This window comes from Chelonia mydas, chromosome 2 (assembly GCF_015237465.2).
Source record: "Chelonia mydas isolate rCheMyd1 chromosome 2, rCheMyd1.pri.v2, whole genome shotgun sequence".
Lineage (NCBI taxonomy): Eukaryota > Metazoa > Chordata > Testudines > Cheloniidae > Chelonia > Chelonia mydas.
In genome coordinates this window covers 176824904-176845730 of record NC_057850.1, presented here as the reverse complement: position 1 = coordinate 176845730, position 20827 = coordinate 176824904, and the positions used below count along the sequence as shown (strand labels likewise).

Genomic DNA, 20827 nt, shown 5'->3' with positions numbered 1-20827 from the left:
CATGTGTTGCTGCAAGAATGCAGCAGGCTGGGAGTTTGAGCCCAGGGAACAGCCTGTCTGTATAGACACTATGGGCCTAGGTCACTCTAATCAGGACGATAATCAGTCGGAACCCAAAGGGAAAGAGGTGCTCTGATCCACGACTAAGACTGACCGTGGAGAGGCTGAGGGACAATTTGTTTGCTGATAAAGGTGAGTGTTGCTTATAGGGGGGTTGTTTGTTTACTGCAAAAAGGAGCTAGAGTGATTTCTGGGTGAATTTCTACCTCCCCAAAAGCTGTAAAAAGGTTTTCCATGCAAAGGAAAGGCGGGGGGGGTGGGGGAGGGAGGAGAATGTACTTAACTACCTGAGAGGTAGCTATCCCCACAACATTGTACTTTAGCAAGCAACTTTCAACCCAGGATCACAAAAGCCTATTACGCCTACAAGTAAAGTATTATTAGCCCCATTTTACCGATGGAGACATAGAGGCCAAAGTGTTAAGTGATTTGCCTCAGCTAACCAGTGGTGCAGGTATGGTGGTATGACCCAGTATGCTGTACCAGTAAGATATTTATAGCTGGTACGGCATATCGGAAAGACACAGGAGGAGCCAGTCCCCAGCCCCACCCCCAGCCCTTCCACGCAGCCACATTTCCTGAGTCCTCCTGCCTGGGGTCTCTACAGCAGCCACGCCAGAGGACAGGGCTGGGGCCAGTACAGCAGCCACACCGGAGGAGCTGCTGGCATGGGGCTGCCTGGTGGCCCGCCGTTCTGCTCCTTTCCCTGCCGGGCAGCTCCATGCTAGCAGCTCCTCTGGTGCAGCTGCTGTACCACCAGCCCTTCCACACAGCTGTGTCTCCCAAGTCCTCCTGCCTGGGGTCTGTACAGCAGAAATCTCTGGCCCAGCGGGAGGAGGACACAGCTGCCCCTCCCCACCACGTAATCATGGAATATCAGGGTTGGAAGGGACCGCAGGAGGTCATCTAGTCCAACCCCCTGCTCAAAGCAGGACCAATCCCCAATTTTTGCCCCAGATCCTAAATGGCCCCCTCAAGGATTGAACTCACAACCCTGGGTTTGGCAGGCCAATGCTCAAACCACTGAGCTATCCCTCCCACAATGTGAGATGGATGTGTATCAGGGGGAGGAGTCATGTGGGGGGTCACATGGGGAGGTCACGTTCACACACACGCACACACACACACAAAATCCTTGTGTGTCCCTCATGAGTGCAGCATACCGGCAAGAAATGATTTCTACTTGCACCACTGAAGCGAATACAACTAATCAGTGGTAGAGACAGAAGCCATGATTCCTTCTGCTCTACCTGCCCAGCTAACACGCTTTACTGCCATAGATTAAAGCAGACATTGCAGGTGTCAAGTTTAGGAACTCAGGCACCATTGCAGGCTGAAACTTTGTCCAATCATTTAAGTAAAATTAATAGTTATGGCTTAATTGATGTTTGCACAGTGCTTTGACCATCTAAAGCAGCACGTAAATGCCCGTAGTTGGTCATCTTCCCTCACCCAAATGCAAAATGTACACATGCAAGTGGCCACATGCTTATAAAGGTCATATTTCGAAAATGTGGCCTTAGCACCTATACTTGCAAATGAGAGTGCACAAAAATTGCACCTGCAAGTGAAAATAAGAAAGACATCAGGCTGAGGCCCTTTAGAAAAATGTGGTTTGTTTAACCGGAGCCAAGGTGTACTTAACCAGATTCATGACTCCTTTCATTCTGATCCTTACAACGCCAAGCCTCATGGATTGTTTTAAATGAGGTCAAACCCACCAGCACCAATCGAAATGAGATTTTGGAAATGTAATACTTCTGGTCAAATGAATGCAAGAAGTGACCGTTAAAATCGATTTTCATTCCATGTAAATGTTTCCTTGATCTTAATTTTCCCGCAGGGAAATTGGTGTCCTGCATTCACTCTGTCAGTGTGCTTAGCTAGGGCAGTGCTGTAAGCCACGAAAGGGATCTTTCACCCATCTTTTTGATTGAAACAAAGACCTTGAGAAGACAAAAATGAGATAGAAGCTGGGGAAAGAAGATAAACCTGGGAAACATTCTCTGGGAATGTAAATGTCCCAGCAATGGGCTGCGTTGTCCATGTTTGTTCTTTTAGGTGTGATAAGCAAGATAATGGTAAAAGCTGACTAACTGCTGTACACAGGAGGTCAGACTAGATAATCTGGTGCTCCCTTCTGGTCCTAGACTCTGTGGCCACCATGGAGAGACCCTGGCACAAGCTTTGGAATCTACCAAGCTGTCCATTCATTTGTGTCCTGCAAATCATTTAGGAGCCTTAGGGTCTGATCCAAAATTGACAGATGTCAACGGAAAGGTGATCAGGAACAGTCAACATGGATTCACGAAGGGCAAGTCATGCCTGACCAACCTCATTGCCATCTATGATGAGTTAATTGGCTCTGTGGATATGAGGAAAACCAGTGGCCATGATATACCTTGACTTTAGCAAAGCTTTAGATGCGGTCTCCTACCGTATTCTTGCCAGCAAGTTAAAGTAGGATGAACTGGATGAATAGACTGTAAGGTGGATAGAAAGCAGGCTAGATCATCAGGCTCAATAGGTGGGTGATCAACAGCTCGATGTCTAGTTTGCAGCCAGTGTCAAGCAGAATGCCCCAGGGTCGGTCCTGTGGACGATTTTGTTCAACATCTTCAATAATGATCTGGATGATGGGATGGATCTCACCCTCAACAAGTTCACAGATGACACTAAGGTGATGGGAGAGATGATGCGCTGGAGGGTAGGGACATGGTCCAGAGTGACCTAGGCAAATTGGAGAATCCCATGCACTGCTACAGGCTGGGGACTGACTGGCTAGCTAAGAGGCAGTTCTGTAGAAAAGGACCTGGGGATTACAGTGGATGAGAAGCTGGATATGAGTCAGCAGTGTGCGCTTATTGCCAAGAAGGCTAACAGTGTATTGGGCTGCATTAGTAGGAGCATTGCCATCAGATCGAGGGAAGTGATTATTCCCCTCTATTTGGCACTGGTGAGGCCATACCTAGAATATTGCATCCAGTTTTGGGTCCCCCACTACAGAAAGTATGTGGACAAATTGGAGAGAGTCCAGCAGAGGGCAATGAAAATGATTAGGAGGCTGGGGCATATGACTTACGAGGAGAGACTGAGAGAACTGGGCTTATTTAGTCTGCAGAAGACAAGAGTGAGGGGGGAGATTTGATAGCAGCCTTCAACTACCTGAAGGGGGGTTCCAAAGAGAATGGAGCTAGGCTGTTCTCAATGGTGGCAGATGAGAGCAAGGAGCAATGGTCTCAAGTTGCAGTGGGAGGTCTAGGTTGGATATTGGGAAAAACTATTTCACTAGGAGGGTGGTGAAGCACTAGAATGGGTTCCCTAGAGAGGTGGTAGAATCTCCATCCTTAGAGGTTTTTAAAGTCCGGCTTGACAAAGCCCTGGCTGGGATGATTTAGTTGGGTTGGTCCTGCTTTGAGCAGGGGGTTGGACTAGATGACCTCCTGAGGCCTCTTCCAACCCTAATCTTCTATGATTCTACGAAAGACTTCCAATGACTGCAACGGGCTTTGGATCAGGCCCCTAACATATTAAAAGGGAAGACAGCTCATTTGTTTAATATTGCATTCTTCTCAAAATTGTCTCCGTTTTTACTCCTCTTCCTGTGTTTCCTATTGGAATTCTCTATTTATTTTTGGAACGAATACCATCTCTGCAATACTCTATATTGCCACCTGCTCTTTTACGTTTTTCCTATCTTGAAATCTTACTTTACAAAGACAGACTAACCAGACTAACCAGGATGAGTTAAATGGAAGTGTGGGGCCAGAACTTTTCTTCCAGGTGTTGCCTGCTTCTCCAAATACTGGGGAGATCTGGGGCTGGATCCTCAACTGGTGTAAATCTGCATAATCTCATTGAGTGCAATGTACTAACACTGATTTACACCTTCTCCATCTGGCAACTCTCCTAGATTTACAAGAGCAGCTGTGGGCAGTAGATTTGTTGCACCAGGACTCCCCTGGTGAAGTTTACTAGGTCTCTGGGAGGCTGGGAGAAGAAGGGCAATGGATGGAGAGGCTGGCTGAGGTTCAATGAGACTGGCCTGAAGGCAGAATGGCAAGCTGGCTGCACAGCTGAGCAGCAGATCTTGGGAAGGAATGGAGCTGGAGAGACAGGTTGTGTAGGGATTGGGGAACAAGGCTCTCCACTGCCTAGCTTGCCTTACCAGCCCCACTGCCCACCTGACTCCCTTGCTTTGTTGTATACTCACATCCAATTGACTCTCAGCTCTCTCCATCTCCCCAAGTCTCCTGCTGTCCCCTAGTTCAGCTAGCTCCTCTCCCTGCTGCTGAGTCAGCTTCCTAGAGGATATGGAAGCCACCCACACAATTATTTAGATATAGATACATGCACACACAATATATATGGAATAAACCCTAAAGAATCCCTCTCTCTACTCTATAATTAAGTCATAATGAACGTAAGATTTTAAAATTCAGATTTTAAACAGATTCTTTAAAGAAAATCCATTGCCTTGCCAGAGGAAATGTCTCTGGAGATTAGAACAATGGATGAGTTCACAAATGAACCACAAATGGAAGAAAAAAAAAGGAGTACTTGTGGCACCTTAAAGACTAACAAATTTATTTGAGCATAAGCTTTCGTGAGCTACAGCTCACTTCATTGGATGCATGCAGTGGAAAATACAGTGGGGGGATTTTATATGCACAGAACATGAAACAATGGGTGTTACCTGATCACTCAGGTAAGCTGGTAATAGCTTACCATACACACTGTAATGAGAGTGATCAGGTAAGGTGAGCTATTACCAGCAGGAGAGGAAAAAAACCTTTTGCAGTGATAATCAAGGTAGGCCACTTCCAGCAGTTGACACTACAAAAGGGTTTTTTTTTCTCTCCTGCTGGTAGTAGCTCACCTTACCGATCAATCTCGTTACAGTGTGTATGGGAACACCCATTGTTTCATGTTCTGTGTATATAAAATCCCCCCACTGTATTTTCCACTGCATGCATCCGATGAAGTGAGCTGTAGCTCACGAAAGCTTATGCTCAAATAAATGTGTTTGTCTCTAAGGTGCCACAAGTACTCCTTTTCTTTTTGCGGATACAGACTACCATGGCTGCTACTCTGAAACCTGTCAAATGGAAGAAAGGCTACATTTACAACTAAGAGTTGCAACAAATAATTCAATCAGGTCTAAATGGCATCAAAGTTTCCTGACTCAGAATTCCTGAGTGTGATATTTTATTCACCATTTCTATACTTGCAGCATCTTAGCAAAACGCAAAGTTCACTGCAATGCCAGGTCTCCCTTAAACAGTGTACGTCATTCTTAAACACATTGCTTGGAAAAATTCTTCAATAGGTACACTAGATGGCAGTGTTGAATTGGTAGGGTGACAACATGTTCAGCCCGGAGGAGTTGGGCTGCCTTGAATTATTTGATTTAACTCTAGTAGTTTTTCCCCCAAAAACAATTTGCTCCAGTATCCAGTATGTACATGGTATAGTCCACACAAGCCTCAAAAGTTTTTAGAGGGCTAATATTAGCAGTACATCACTATATAAAGTTAGAGAATCACAACAATAGAAGCAACGAGGATTCCAATGGCACCTTGCAGACTAACAGATTTATTTGGGCATAAGCTTTCGTGGGTTAAAAACCCCACTTCTTCAGATGCATGGAGTGAAAATTACAGAAATAAATATATATATTTATGCCTGTTTCTGTAATTTTCACTCCATGCATCTGAAGAAGTGCGGTTTTTAACCCACGAAAGCTTATGCCCAAATAAATCTGTTAGTCTGTAAGGTGTCACTGGACTCCTCGTTGTTTTTGTGGATATAGACTAACACGGCTACCCCTGATACTTGGCAACAGTAGAAGATTACCCTTATACATTTCTAAATTACATATTGTTCTATGAAGAGACAAGGTGGGTGAGGTAATATCTTTTACTGGACCATCTTGTTTTGGTAAAAGACAGGGTTTCAAGCTACATGGCGTGCATCAAGAAAACTTCTCTTTCACCAACAGAAGTTGGTCCAATAAGAGATATGACCTCACCCACCTTGTCTCTCTAATATCCTGGAACCAGCACAGCTACACCATCACTGCAAGCAACATATTGTTAAATGGGGCATTTGGTGACATCACTCACTCTTAGATAAAGCAGTGTAGTCCGGTGAATACAACACTGGGCTGGGACTCATGAGAGGTGGAATCTATTCCCTGGCCTGCTGGGTAACCTTGGGCAAGTCACTTTGCTTCTTTGTGCCTCATTTCCCCTTCCCCCCGTAAAAATAGGGATGATTACTTACCTCAGTTGTAAAATGCTTTAAGTCCTATAGATGAAAAATATATATGAGCTAATTATTGTTATAATTTGCAGGGGCTCTCAACCAAGAACCTCGGGTGGGTATTTACAATCTGTAGTCCTAACTATAGGACAGAAGCCAAATCATTGGCCCCTTTTTCACACTAATAGTGCAATATCAAATATATATTTTGGGATAAACTGACAGTTTTTATTTATTCAGATTTGGTTACTGCACTTCCCCGCCCCCATCTAGACACATTAAAAGAGTTATTAAAAAACAAAATTAAGACATTTAAATCAGGCCCACACTCACCGATTATAAAAGGGGGGAAATCTCCTGTATCTTTTCAGCCCGAAATAACTCCCAGCCCAGCCTCCACCTCAGGCTGATCCCATCTACTTCCCCATCCCCAGAAAAAAGCTCAGGGGACTGGACTGTCTTCCAGAGGTGTGGGGAATACCAGGGTGTGTTCTACTCACTGCTGGCGGGTACCTCCTTCTGGCCATTAGCTCTGCCCCGTTCACCACCCTCTTTCTTCTCTTGTACCATTGCACTCTCATCCCGCTCACAGTCCGGCGGCTTCGTGACTCAGCCCTTCGGCCAGATCACATTGTGATCTCCCCATCCAGGGGAAGTCTTTCAAAATCCTTCCATGCCAGCAGCGTCAAGCAGTCCTCATGCCCACTGCCCTGGCTATGTCAGTCCCGCAGTGCCTCAGGCAATCTTCCCAGTCACTGCCCCGAGCAATACCACTCTGCCGTGGATGATGGTAGGGGAACCTAGGCCCATCCTCTACTCTGGGTTCCAGTCCAAGGACCTACAGCAAGCAGTTAAGGACTGGGACTTCACCAACCCTACTGCTCTCTTCTCTGCACTATTTCCTACTAACCCCAGCCTTCAATCCCCCCTCTCTCTTAGGCCTCCTAGATAAACCCTTTCTCAGGGGATTCCAATCCCCCACTTCCGTCTTCTTAATCTCAGGCTTCCTTCGGTTGCCAGCCTCCTGGCTTTATAGAAGCCGTGCCTGTTCCCTCACAGGTGAGCTTTCTTTCAATTAGAAGCCTCCCCACAGCCTAAATCTCCCCCCTTTGCAGCTTAATTGGCTGATTGGGCCCACCTGGCCTAATTCAACTCTCTCAGCCCCAGTGTGGGGGAGCATATCCCATCACAGGGACAGAAAACGGGGCCAGGAGAGCTTGAAAAGAGGATGGTGCTGGCTGGGGAATGGCCTGGGTAGGTGGAAGATGATGCACTAATTCAGCACATCCCCTTCGCAGCCTACAATGGCTGGGCTCCTATAGAGCACCCAATGGATTTTAAAGCAGTTCCCATCTGCCAAAATGCCAAGGGAGGTCAGGCAGCATCAGTCCAATATGCTTTCTCTTCAGGTAAATTCCCTTTCATCAGAAGGAGCCAAGCTGGTGCAGGAAATGTCTTGTGATAAGGATGATGGATTGGGACTTGGTAGAACTAGATTCAATTCTTGGCTTTCCCATATACTTCCTGCGTGACCTCAGGCAAATCATTTCGTTTCCCTGTGCCTAATTCCCCATCCATATGAATGAGATGACCATACATCTCTACATTGCAGGAGGAGGATACGTTGTGAGGCTACATCCATTTTGTCTGTGAAGTGCTCAGAGTCTACAGTGACACAATGTAAATAATAAAAAGGAAGTGCAAATTAAACTGAACCCAGGGGACCCGGAAAGTGTATCTGGCCCAGTAAATCTAAACTGGTGTCATTTGAATGCCAAGGGTGTAGACAGGTAGGGGAAAAGGTCTCAGAGAAAGTGTGGTAAGTCAAGGGCTGTTTGAGAGAAGGAAATGGTACAGACACAGAAAACTCATTTGGAATAATAATATATTGCTTTTCTCTACAACCCAGTCAGGTAAAACATTTCAGGGCACTTTATAAGCAATATATATAGTGAAAATATCTGCTCCTCATCAGGCCGAGAATTCCCAGATAAAAATCAGGTTTTCAACATTTTAGTAACAGAAGACTTCAAAATGTATACTACATTTCATGACATTTAGGTGGCTGGGGAGCACAGTAACTGGAGACTCTATCAGATAAGAATTCTGATAGTGTTTGAGGAAAATAGACCATAGAAACCAAATACACACCGAGAAGACAAAGCCAATAGGATGGAGTTAATTGACAGGCAATGACATCAGTTGTGCAGCTGATGTGCTACTTAAGCGGAAGACAATAACGTAATTGCAAGTAGGAGCAATATGCTGAGGTCGCCTATTTTGTGGAGCTCACTGACAGCAGCCATCTGTGAAATGCTACAGGACCTAGGATATTGTGCAAAGAACTGCAAGGTAATTTCTAATGAAGAATTGCAGTGCCTATAACGTTCCCCAGCAATTTTCCCCACTCAGCCCTTATTATACTATCTATGTGGCACCACAATGTTATGAGAAAAGGAGTACTTGTGGCACCTTAGAGACTAACACATTTATTTGAGCATAAGCTTTCGTGAGCTACAGCTCACTTCATCGGATGCATACTGTGGAAAGTGTAGAAGATCTTTTTATATACACACAAATCTTCTACACTTTCCACAGTATGCATCCGATGAAGTGAGCTGTAGCTCACGAAAGCTTATGCTCAAATAAATGTGTTAGTCTCTAAGGTGCCACAAGTACTCCTTTTCTTTTTGCGAATACAGACTAACACGGCTGTTACTCTGAAACCTTGTCACAATGTTATGCACATCAAATGTAGACGTTCTGATGTCAGGCAGACTTACACATCGGTAGCCAAATGGTACAAGAGCCGAGATGGGTAACTCTGCCATCACACTTGCATGCCTGTGGGACCAAAGAGACCTGTCACCTTGTGATGTTGACAATGGAACTTCACAACTTCATGTATTATTGAAATGGGGATAATGTCACAGCTCCAACCAATTAGTTTTCACTACCTAACATCATTTGTAGCAATGCGTTTCAGAGACAGCATTTCCAGGAATGACAACTCTTAGAGCACTAAAGATGGATATGGTCCTGTTTAGTGCTCTTTACGGAGAGACTGAAGTTGAGTACATGTGTGATTGGACTGCGGCCCTCTCCTCTTCCTACCACTTTGCTTCTGTATTAGGTATTAGTTCTACCCAGCTTCTCTAAAACTAGGGGTTCCTTCCTCCATACAACGCTTTGGAGGAGTATGGCCTCCTAGATTTGGATTTCACTCTCCATATTGATCAATGGGCCAAAAGCCAGAAACATCTATTAGTAGCTGAACAAAGCTAAATAAGCCTCATGCATTTTAATGTGATGTTATGCCTTCTTTTTTTCCCTCATGTGTGAAATTAGGGGGGAGCTGTTCATCTCCCATTCCTTGCACTTATGTGATTCTCAATCCTTATTGTAGTATAAATGTCAGGTGTCTTTATTCACAACACGATCAGTTCAAAGCTAGGCTAGGCAGGACCTCACACATGATACTGGGTTCAATGCAGAAATTACTGAGTGAAGTTATATATGCCCTGTGTAATACAGAAGATCAGACTAGATGGTCAGAATGGTCTCTTAAAATCTCAGAATCTATATCATTCTTAATTTGATAGTAACTCTATGTATGCAGATTTACTTTTGAAAATTTAAAGTAACAGCCCAATATTTTAGCCCTGAATGTGAGAATATTCCAGCAATGAGGAAGGCTATTGAGAATGGTTCTACTGGAAGCTTCCATGGAATTATTTGGCTAAATCATATACTTGCTTGCATCTTGGATTATTCCCCACTTGGTGCAGAATTAAAATGATTCATGATTATTACACAATGTCCTTCATCACCTTGCAAAGAGCAGTGTGAACTTCCTTTCTTCTCCTATTTCCTATTCCAGTTCTGAGAAATATGTTGAATCTTTTTCATCCTGCCTCTCTGGTCGAGCAGCTTGTATCTCACCAGATGTTCCTCGGATTTCTTGTGAAAGGGTGGGAAGTGGGTTCCTGAGTGGTAACTGGGTCTCTTGAAATGGCACAGTTGAGGTTTGATGGCTAGAGGTTATAAAACAAAAACAAAGGTCACTGTCAAGGTTCCTTCCCCAGTCTGAACTCTATAGTACAGATGTGGGGACCTGCATGAAAAACCCTCTAAGCTTATTTTTACCAGCTTAGGTTAAAACTTCCCCAAGGTACAAACTATTTTACCTTTTGTCCCTGGACTTTACTGCTGCCACCACCAAGCGTCTAACAAATATAACCAGGAAAGAGCCCACTTGGAAACGTCTTTCCCCCCAAAATCCCCCCAAGCCCTACACCCCCTTTCCTAGGGAAGGCTTCATAAAAATCCTCACCAATTTGCATAGGTGAACACAGACCCAAACCCTTGGATCTTAAGAACAATGAAAAAGCAATCAGGTTCTTAAAAGAAGAATTTTAATTGAAGAAAAAGTAAAAGAATCACCTCTGTAAAATCAGGATGGTAAATACTTTACAGGGTAATCAGATTCAAAACATAGAGAATCCCTCTAGGCAAAACCTTAAGTTACAAAAAGACACAAAAACAGGAATATACACTCCATTCAGCACACCTTATTTTATCAGCCATTTAAACAAAACAGAATCTAATGCATGTCTAACTAGATTACTTATTAACTCTCTGCAGGAGTTCTGACCTGCTTTCCTGCTCTGGTCCCAGCAAAAGACACACACAGACAGAGAGACCCTTTGTTGACCCCCCCCCCCCACCTCCCTTTATATTTATGAAGGTGTTTACCCTTCCCTTTATATTTATGACAGTCACTCATTCACAAAGCTACTGTCAGATTGGTGGAGAACAACCCATGGATTTTGTTGTATCCCTGTCCACACCAACCAATACGTCTGTCTGTATAGAAGAAAGAGAAAACGTATTGTCAGATTAGTGAAAGGGGGCCTAAACGTAAAGATCAAGTCTGTATTTACCTACCTATCTAGGTATCTGAGCACCAGGTCTCCTTTCTAAATATACAGTAATTACTGTCACACTGAACCAAAGATGAGTTTGAGGCGCTATGCTCGGATTCAGATCCAAACTTCCTCAGAATTCAGGATGGTTGGATCTGGGATTTTTGGTCAGACTCATTAATGAGATTGTGGTCAGCTGTGAAATTCATGCCTGGATCCATACCTGGCTCTGAATCTTCTAAACTTTTAAATTGTGGGTGTTTGAATCCAGGGTTTGCTTTGCGTCCATTTTTACACACCTAACGCCAAGAATGAAGCATGAGATAACCAGCAAGGGGTGTGATTTGGGTTTGGTTATCAAATGTAAATGAAGTGATCAGTGAAATAGTAGCATCAGATTATAAGATCAAAGAAGCTAAAGAGATGCCCAAATGTGAACTACTTAACATTAATTTCTGATGCACACTTCGCTTTCTCATGTTAATAAATCCCAGGAGTAATAAAATGTACTATAAAATGTTCTAGTAAACAAAGTACTTCTTTTGTCCCATCTCCAATAATAAATATTCTGATTCTTTCCTGTTTTCCAGGAGACTGACAATCAAGGCAGGTAGAATTAAAGTCTGCAGTGTGTCCCCTCAGTGATTTACTACTCTTCAAGAGGCATTCACTCTTCATATTCATTCCGTTTTCATTACTCAGCATTGACTCGGCCAAACTGTTGTTGGATTTGCCACTGCTCAGCATGGAGAAAATTGTATTGCTAACTGGAATTTCTACCAGAGTCACTGCCAAAGGAGATGAGTTGGCTGATAAGTATATGGGGTATATCCAGAATACTGACAGGCTGTTTTTCATCCTAATTCAATAGCTGAGTAAAGGGAACATGATTTGTTCAATTTCCTTAATCATTATTGACTCCCACTATGCGGGGAGGAGGGCTACGTCAGAAGACTGGGAGTTACGACCTCTGGCTTCCATTCCTAACTTTGTCACTGACTTGACCTTGAGCAAGCCACTTACCCTTTCTAGGCTTTAGTTCCCCCATCTGTAAAACAGGGATCATTATAACTACTTAACTCAGAGTTTTTGAGAGGCTTAAATAATTATTGTTTGTAAAGGTGATTAGGTGAATGATGCTATATGAGTAGCATTATTGTTGTCTAGGCTTCATGCTTGTGAGCCGTGATCTTATAGTTTTTTGGGGGAAATAGGAAGCACCTCTAAGACAATATTATATGGCACATTGTTCCTGGTTTGGGATGCACATTCATCATTAATGAAAGGGCCTTTGTGAAAGCCAGTGCTGCTGTTTTGAAGCCCCATGCTGTGGAGTGGAGAAAATGTGCTACATGGAAGCTTCATCTGACAAAAAAAAAAAGCCATGGTGTTAAATAAAAAGCTAAGAATAGTGCACAGAATCAGGGTGAAAACAAAATTTATTACATTCTGATTTTACTTAGTTATTTTTCTGAGCAGGGCAGTGTTCCATCTGTCCAGAAAGCAGAGCCGCCACTGACATAACTTCCATGTTGGGGAGAGGATATGGCCAGAATACACTGTGTGGGCCACAGGCAACTGAGCATAGAGTAGAGCAGCCCTATGTCTGCTCTAAAGTATGCTGAGAGTCACACTAGCCCCTGGATGGCCCAAGGGACAAGGAGTTGAAAATGGATTGCCTCACCCTCAGCTGCATGGCATGGATGATGGGCACAGCTGAGAATTGAAATCCGAATGTACATCTGCAGGGGGTGCACCATCGCAATACATGCAAACAAATGCAAAGGAAGTGAGGAAGACTAAACAAAAATTACTGCAGTTAACCAAGAGCCAGTGGAACTAGAGAGTGTTACGATTTCTCGTGTTCTCAGCTGATGCCCATGGCTATGACTGTAATAATTGAAAATGTCAAATCGATGCACTACTGAGATGAAAGCAATGCTGGGGCTATATTTACAAAAATAAATCCTGAGACCTAGTGAATAAAACTGGACTCTGATTATAATTCCCCCCGTTACTGATACAGATAAAAAACAAGAACGTCATTCCCTGAGCCTGTAAGAATATTGTGTGTTTTTGAGCCTTGCATTGGTACTCTAGGGTCATGTAACGACTCATAACAAATATTCAACAAAGCTGAAAAAGTACAGAAGGAAAAAAAAGCTATTCATGAAAAATCATTTGATTAAAAGCTGTGACTTCAAGATCCTTTTATTCACTTCCATACATTCGTGAGAGTGAAATTTTGTTCACAAGAGAGAGAGAGTTGTGAATACTCTTGTGACTATGGAAGAGTTCACACAGCCATCTGGAAAAGGAAAATGTGCTTTGGGCAAATAAAGAAAAAAGCATGATTTATTTGAATTAATGTGGCATTCAGAAGTCCAAGCCGAGATCAGGGTTCCACTGTGCTAAACACTGTACATAAACATAACAAGAGACTGTCTCTTCTTTGAGTAGCGTATTATCTAAGCAGATAGAGTAAGAGTTGAAAAAATGAGGTATTAGTATCTCCATGAAGGATGGCACAAAGAGATTAAGGTCACACAAGAAGTCACGAGTAGAGCTGGGTATCAAACGTAGATCTTCAGTATCTCAGTTGACTGCTTTAACCTTAAGGCCAACCTTCCTCTCTCGCATTAACCGACAGCTCATATCTACAAACACAAATAGCAATGACTCAAAGCAATAGCTGCAGGAAACCGTTTGTGAACCATCTCTAAACAGAGATGTTTTTGCACAAACCATTTCTTGAATAATTTTGAAAAAAAAAAAACACTTTGTGAGGGCCCGCTTGCAGATCATTCCAAACAAAAAGGAACTAAATTTATCAAACAAATTGTTTGCTGTGACCAGTTTGCCCAGATCTAACATGCATGTTCTATTTTCAGCATCACAGTCAGGGACTGGGATAAGTCACCACCTTTTACCTGGTTTTCAGTGGAATAGGGCTAAGAGTTCTGATACTTATCTATGTTCTCAAACCAGCGGTCATGAGTAGTGTATTGTGCAACTTTTCACCTACTTGCTTCTAAGTTTTTGGTACAAACCTGAAACTTTGGCCAGATATGCCTAAGAGTGATTGAGTTTTGAGCAAACCCGGGGTACAGACTTTAGGGATACCTAAACAGCGTCTCAGGCAAATTTATAGTAAACCAGGTTTAGGTTGGAAACCATGTGAAAAAATAAAGGGGGAAATGTTGTTCATCTGAGCCACCTCCTGCCAAACCCACTCAACTTCAGATAGTTCTAGTAAAGAGGAATAGACTGAGCCACAAACTCTAGCAGAAGTTAGAGTGGGGAGATCACAGGATACTTATACAAACCACTCCTTATGAGTATCAATCATATCTAACCCTGTGCTAAATATGAGAGCTACAGGAGGGGTGATGTACAAACCTTGAGTCTGGTGTTTGCCATAGTTATTTCATTCATCAGTGAATCAACAAAACGGAGGAGAGTCCATTACTGCCACAAGTGCAGACTTTGGGCCAAGGCCTGAGAAGTGCTGAGCACCCATTACTCTCAGTGACATGCCTCTTGCAGGATCACCGCCTTATCCAGCTAGAAGATTTCACTTTGGAAAAATTCCTATCAAAGCCATATATATAAATCTGCATATTTTCCAGAATGCTACATGGTAAAACCTTTGCTGAAATTTTATGGAAGTGACGAGAGTGCCTATATTTTAAAATTGGATATTCAGAGTAATGTATAACGTGGACGAAGCATGGGGGAGGTACAGGGGGCAGGGAAATCTGACTCGCCATGAACTGAGAAGGTTTATTTCCACTGTGATATGTCATCTTGCCACATTAGCATAATACCATGTGAACTGGAGATTCAAACCAGGATAAGGGCATGATTCACACACTTATTTTATGTAACCCCTTGTAGGCTGTCTATTGAGATGCATGATATAAATGATATAAAGCAGTACAGAATGAACCAGCCAAAAATAATACAGAGTAAAAAAAAAAAAATCTGACACAAGAATAAAACCAATAGCCATCAGGCAAACCTCCCTGTTCTCAGAGAAATCAACTCTAAATAGAACGTAAAAGGTCAACAGATACAAATCATGTCAGGGGCAAAAAGCTGTCAAAACAAGGACCACTGAAATAAACAAGAATTGCCCAATTTCCTAAAGATGGCCAGTGAGAGAATCCAGTGGTGAGCCTCTTGAAGCGATTTCCACAACTAAAAACTCTTGACTAGGAAAGACTTCTCCTCCCATATTGAATCAGGGAACTTAGGGCCAGATCCAAAGCCCCTTAAAGACAGTGGGAGTCTTCCCATTGAATTCAATGGCCATTGCATCAGACCCTTAGAGCAAACCAGCTCTGACACCAGTTAGTAACTGACAAGCAAGGACACACAACAAGAGGCATTCATTCAAGTACATAGAGCCTGATCCTGTCATGTACTGAGCACTTTCATGTCCCACTGAATTGAGGGCTCTTTCCACCACGCATGAGGGGGCCCTTAAACTGTATTGCACGGTGCACTGGCAGCCAGTGTAGATGGCAGAAGGAAGCGTGTAAGCCAGCCAACTCCTATTATAAAGAACAAGGCAGAAGCTGCATTTCACATTGGAGCCTTTGCATCAGCTTCAAAGGAGGCCTAATTAGAAGCACACAACAGTGACTTTATCTGGATACGGCATAAATGGATGACCATGGTGAGCAAAACAGGGAGAGTCTCCAGCTAAGGCAGAGAGGGCAATCATGCTTCTTGATCCTTTTACTGACATAGGCCTGCAAGTAAAAAGAGCAGGTAAGGTTTCCCTCCACAAGCTCTAATGGCGTTTTCTACTCCTTAACTAAACAGTCATGCACAAACTGGCAACAAGCTCTTCAGAACACTTCCCCTTTTCCACAAATATGACTTCACTCCTGCCTGGTTGAGCTTTACCCACCTGTGTGTCATCTAAATAAAAGTGAAGACATTTCTAAGTACTTTGCATCCCATTTGACAAAGCGTGGTTTTGACAGCGAATGTTTTGTAAGCCCTGATGTGATCAAGGAGGCAGGATTAGATTCTCTCCTCGGTACATGTGTGTAAGTCTTATTGCCATTCAACAAGACAAAAATATTGTGCATTGATGGTAATTGTGTGACGTGAAAGTGATGATTTAAAATAGCACAATAGACATGGGAAATGAGTCCTTATAGAAAACAATATAGTCAACATCAGGTGCTCAGATCCAGTGTTGATGGGTTTGATATAAGAACAGAATACAACAGTTTCATTAAAGCATTCACTGCTCGATAATTGATCATGGACATTCTGCATCTCAGCTTGAAATCTAGAAATGCAATACTGATACCAAGGTGAATTGTTGTACATCTTGATGGTATAAATCTGCATAGCTCCATTGACTTCCATGAAACTACACTGATTTACACCAGCTTAGGATCTGGCCTGCTTCAAAGAAAAGGACGCTATTACTAACAGCATGGTACTAAAGTTAGATGTAGTCGCTTGTAATATTTCAAAATACTAAATATTATAAACACCAAAGCTCCTGAAAATGTTTGAAAATGAGCTGTTGGTGTTACAGAGTAATCCAGTCCCATAAGGAAAAAAGTCTTAGCTTCCAGTGGGACTGTTAAAATGACCTGGAGCAAATGTAACTGATCAACTGGGTGTTGAAAGGTTGTATTTGTTTTAAAAGATTGAATGAATGTAAGGCCACTGCTGCAGCAGCTGACTCAACAGCCCACGTTTACGACAGGAATTTCTGTTGTAACAGCAGTTTGGATTTTCACAGAAATACAGCAGGATCTTAAAGGCCTGATTTCAGAGACGCTGAAAAATCTGAAATTGAAATTAGTGGGTTCAGAATCCCTGAAAATCAGACTCTTAATGTACTTAGTGTAAAAAAACAAACGCCCCCCCCGCCCCCTTTTGTGAGACACGCAGCCTCCCACAGACAGAATCCTCCCTACAGTTCAGCTTTGGAAAGTACATGGATGGGCACTGGGTTATCACACTTCCATTCGAATGCACTCTTTCTCTTTTTATTGTTGTTATTTATAATGAGGCAAACACAGCCCAACATCTCTGCTGAGATGGAGGTTCCCTGGCAGTGGCACTAGTGTGGTTCCTCTCTGGGGACAGGGTGAGACTGGAGTTACAAGATGTCCAGCTCCAGGACGGCACCATATACAACAGCGGAAAGGAGGCCCATGGGCTGGAGAAGGAGTGAGAATCGGAAGCTGCATGGCTCCTTACCTTGCGATGGGGTACACTGGTGTCACAGGAGGCCTTCGGGCTGAAATAGCCCGTGCAGCACAGATGCAGAGCTGGATTTCATTCCTGACAGAAGTACTTTTTACAGATAATCAGCACACAATATGATACAACATACATGCTGTGCCTTTCAGAGGGGCCAGCGCAGTGGGAACATTTCTCCCTGGCGATGCCATTCCTGAGTGAACCATCCATGGCACATACACTTCCAGCATCCAGGAATCCCGCAATGGAGGAGAAGCACTTCAGCCACCCCCATGTTTATGTGATAACTTTCATCTTCAACTGCTATGCAGAATAGGCAAACAGAGCTCTAGTAACTGGGCTTTATGAAAGATGCAAGAATCTCACCTTCTGTGAGCAGTATAAGGTTATATAATTTCAAAGGTACATAAAATGAACTAAACACAGACTATGTTCCATAAGTATAAGCCTTCATCAGTCCATTTTCATGGATGCCTACTTGGGAAAGTTACAGATGCCATCATTTTCTAAGCTGGTATTTAGCTGTTAAATGAAGTGAGAGCGTTCAGCAGCTTTTCTCTTACTTTCTCTTCCTTTGCCACTGAACGGGTCTCACGCAGTAATTAGAGCAGCACCTCAAGGACAGTGGAGGAGGAGAATCAAGATTGTTCATTCATTCAGAATATTGAAACGCTCAAGAAATGTTCCAACCTGGGGGAGGGGAGAGGAATTAGTCTCCAAGTAGTTTTAAAAACATCTATGTGTTTGTACAAAACCCTTCAGTAGAAAAACTCACGTGAGGGAAAGAGAAAAACAGCACCTCCCAAAACAGCATGAGGACTTCGCTGGGGTCACCAGTTCATCCAGGATTCAAACTGCTGTGGGCCTCAGTTGCTAGGTATGAGATTCCTGTATACAGCTCACTGGCTAATGTGTTACATTGCTCTCTATGCTCAGTCATGTGCTATCAGTTTGAGAGCTTGGCTCTTTAGCTCATGCTGTGGTGACAGAGGCTTTCAGCTCTGGAGGTCACCAGCTCAACCACTGGTGCATCAGCCACGAGGGTGGATATCACACATGCACCCCCCCAGGACCAATATGTCCCCACACAGGGTGTGTGCACCCCTGGCCGTATCCCAAAACACACAATTTGAGGTGCTGGGCGCTACTAGCTGCTATCACCGTCTTTCTGCATTCAACAGAGGGGTTTTGGCTGCCAGCTGAACAGAGCAGCTTCCAGGGAATGGTCCTTGAGTCTTCTCCTCTTCTCAGAGAAGTAGCCACAATTTGGCCCACTATTTGTAAAGTGGAAATTGGCAAAACTGGTTGGAAAATATGTTTTGTTTCCAAGCCTCTGAAAATGTATAACAGCAATGAACCCAAGAAATACAACTGATAATTTATTAACCGTATCTCTTTCTTTCCCTTGTGTGTCTATCTATCCTGCCATCCATTTCTAAGGTTCTTACAATCTATGGGACGAAGACCCAGATTTTAACAATTATTTAGTGGATGCAATGCTCAACTGATCTAGGAACGTACGTTTCTTTTTGAAAAGACCTAAGCCTAAATACCTTTAAAAATCTGGGCCTGAGCATCAAAAGTTATAGCTAAGCTACAAAATCAAAAAACCCCAAAGCATAAAACTTCATTTCCTGTTCGGTGCAGGAAAACTGAGGGGAAAAAATAACATTGACAAGTCATTCTTCCTACTAGAAAGTTACACAGAATAATCACCAACCTGCGCTCCTACCTTTACCCTGAAGGTGAGTTCTGTAATACATCAAATGCTTAAAGGAGTTTTCTCCATCGCTATAGCAACATGAATTCATCAGAGTCAATGATTTTTCTTCTGCCTAGGTTTTGCCTCTATCCTAACGAAGATCTTTTTAAAATCTATAGTCCTGGAGAAGATGTGAAATATGTGAAAGTATGTTTGGGAAGGATTGTAGGGAGGAGGGGGAAAGAGTCAACCTTAAAATGACTGTTCAGTACCCCAGTGTGCTTCACAAAACAGCCAGTAGTTCTACCCATGAAGCAGAAGAAATGTCCCTTTGACAAAGGATGTTGTACTCAAATAATAGACACCTAATTATTACCATTATTATGCTGCTGCTATATACAGCACTGTATGCAGGGTTAGATATTGTTGACCTCTCCTGGGAAGCTCACAAACTAAGTCACATCAATAGAAGTGAAAATACAACCTTTGGGGTCTACCAGTGGACTCGTGCTTCCTGGCTATTTAAATTGTAAGCTCCCTAGGGCATGAACAATATCATTCTCTGTGCATAGAACAGATGTGTGCACACAGTTGCTGTGACGGCGCGCCTGCCCCACACTGGCCCCAAGAAGGTTAAAACCAGCCTAGGGAGGCTGGGCGGCAGGCAGCCAAAGGAGTGGCTGCAGGGGAAACAGTCAATTAGGGCGGCAGCTGGACCAGCCAATCAGGGCCCAGCCGGCCCATATAAAAGGAAGCTGAAGACCAGAGCAAGCTGGTTTGCTGCAGGGAGCCCGAGGGAGAAGACTGGCTTCCAAGAGGGCTACAGAGAGACCAGCACCTGGGGAAGGGCAGGTGCTAGCAGGGACTGGGGGAGCTAGGGAGAGCTCCTGACGGGCTGCCAGGACTCACAGGCTTGAGGCCCTGGGAAGAGGACAAAGGAGCTGGAGGCAGGAGTAGAAGGAACTGAGGCTGCAGGGAAGTGGCCCTAGAATAGAGACAGTCAGCTGGAAGGAAGAGGCAGCAGGAAGCTTCTGTTTGCAGGGTTTCTGGGCCGGGAGTAGTGGGTGGACCTTCCCTCCTCTCTCCGCACCGCTGAAGGTGCGGCCCAGCTGTGGACTGCTAAGCCGCTGTGAGGGGTGGCTGGACTCTTATTGGAGGAGTCTCCCGGCAGGGGGAGAAACTGGATGGTGACACGGCTGGAGGGCTGTACCACGAAGCAGATGTCGAGAGAAAGAAGACTTAATGGGTCTGCAGGTGGAGATGAGGACAGGAGAGCCACCACCATCTGAGGGCATGCCTACTGGGACTGAGCTAATTCCCAAAACGCCCAACAGCAGGTGCCAGTGTGGTGAGTGACCCCATGACAGATGCTTAGGAAAAAACACAGCTAACTACAGCTTCCCATTGTTTTTCCAATAGACTGTATGTAATGTCTAAGGGAGTCTGTGGATTTCTTCAAGTGAATAGAAACTTTTCTATATAGGCCAGTAAAGAGCATATCTTGTCCTCTCTATTTTATCTTTTAGATGGTAAGGTCTTCAGAACAGACTGTCTTCACGTTGGATCTTATCCAGCCCAGAGTAGATTGCTGGCACTTAATAAGGAATAATAATAAAGCCACCTTTTTTATTTTGGT

The 20827-nt window shown here is 43.7% G+C and overlaps 1 protein-coding gene across 1 annotated transcript in view; it reads right to left on the bottom strand.

Annotated features, from left to right (window-relative positions):
• Positions 1-10161: 10161 nt before the first annotated feature.
• The window catches only part of PDE1C (phosphodiesterase 1C), a 500442-nt gene continuing 489776 nt past the window's right edge, over positions 10162-20827 (bottom strand). The window contains exon 19 of the mRNA XM_043540643.1: positions 10162-10358. Within this exon, the coding sequence (XP_043396578.1) occupies positions 10189-10358 (170 nt within the window). The 3' untranslated portion in view covers positions 10162-10188. The remainder of the gene's footprint in view (positions 10359-20827) is intronic.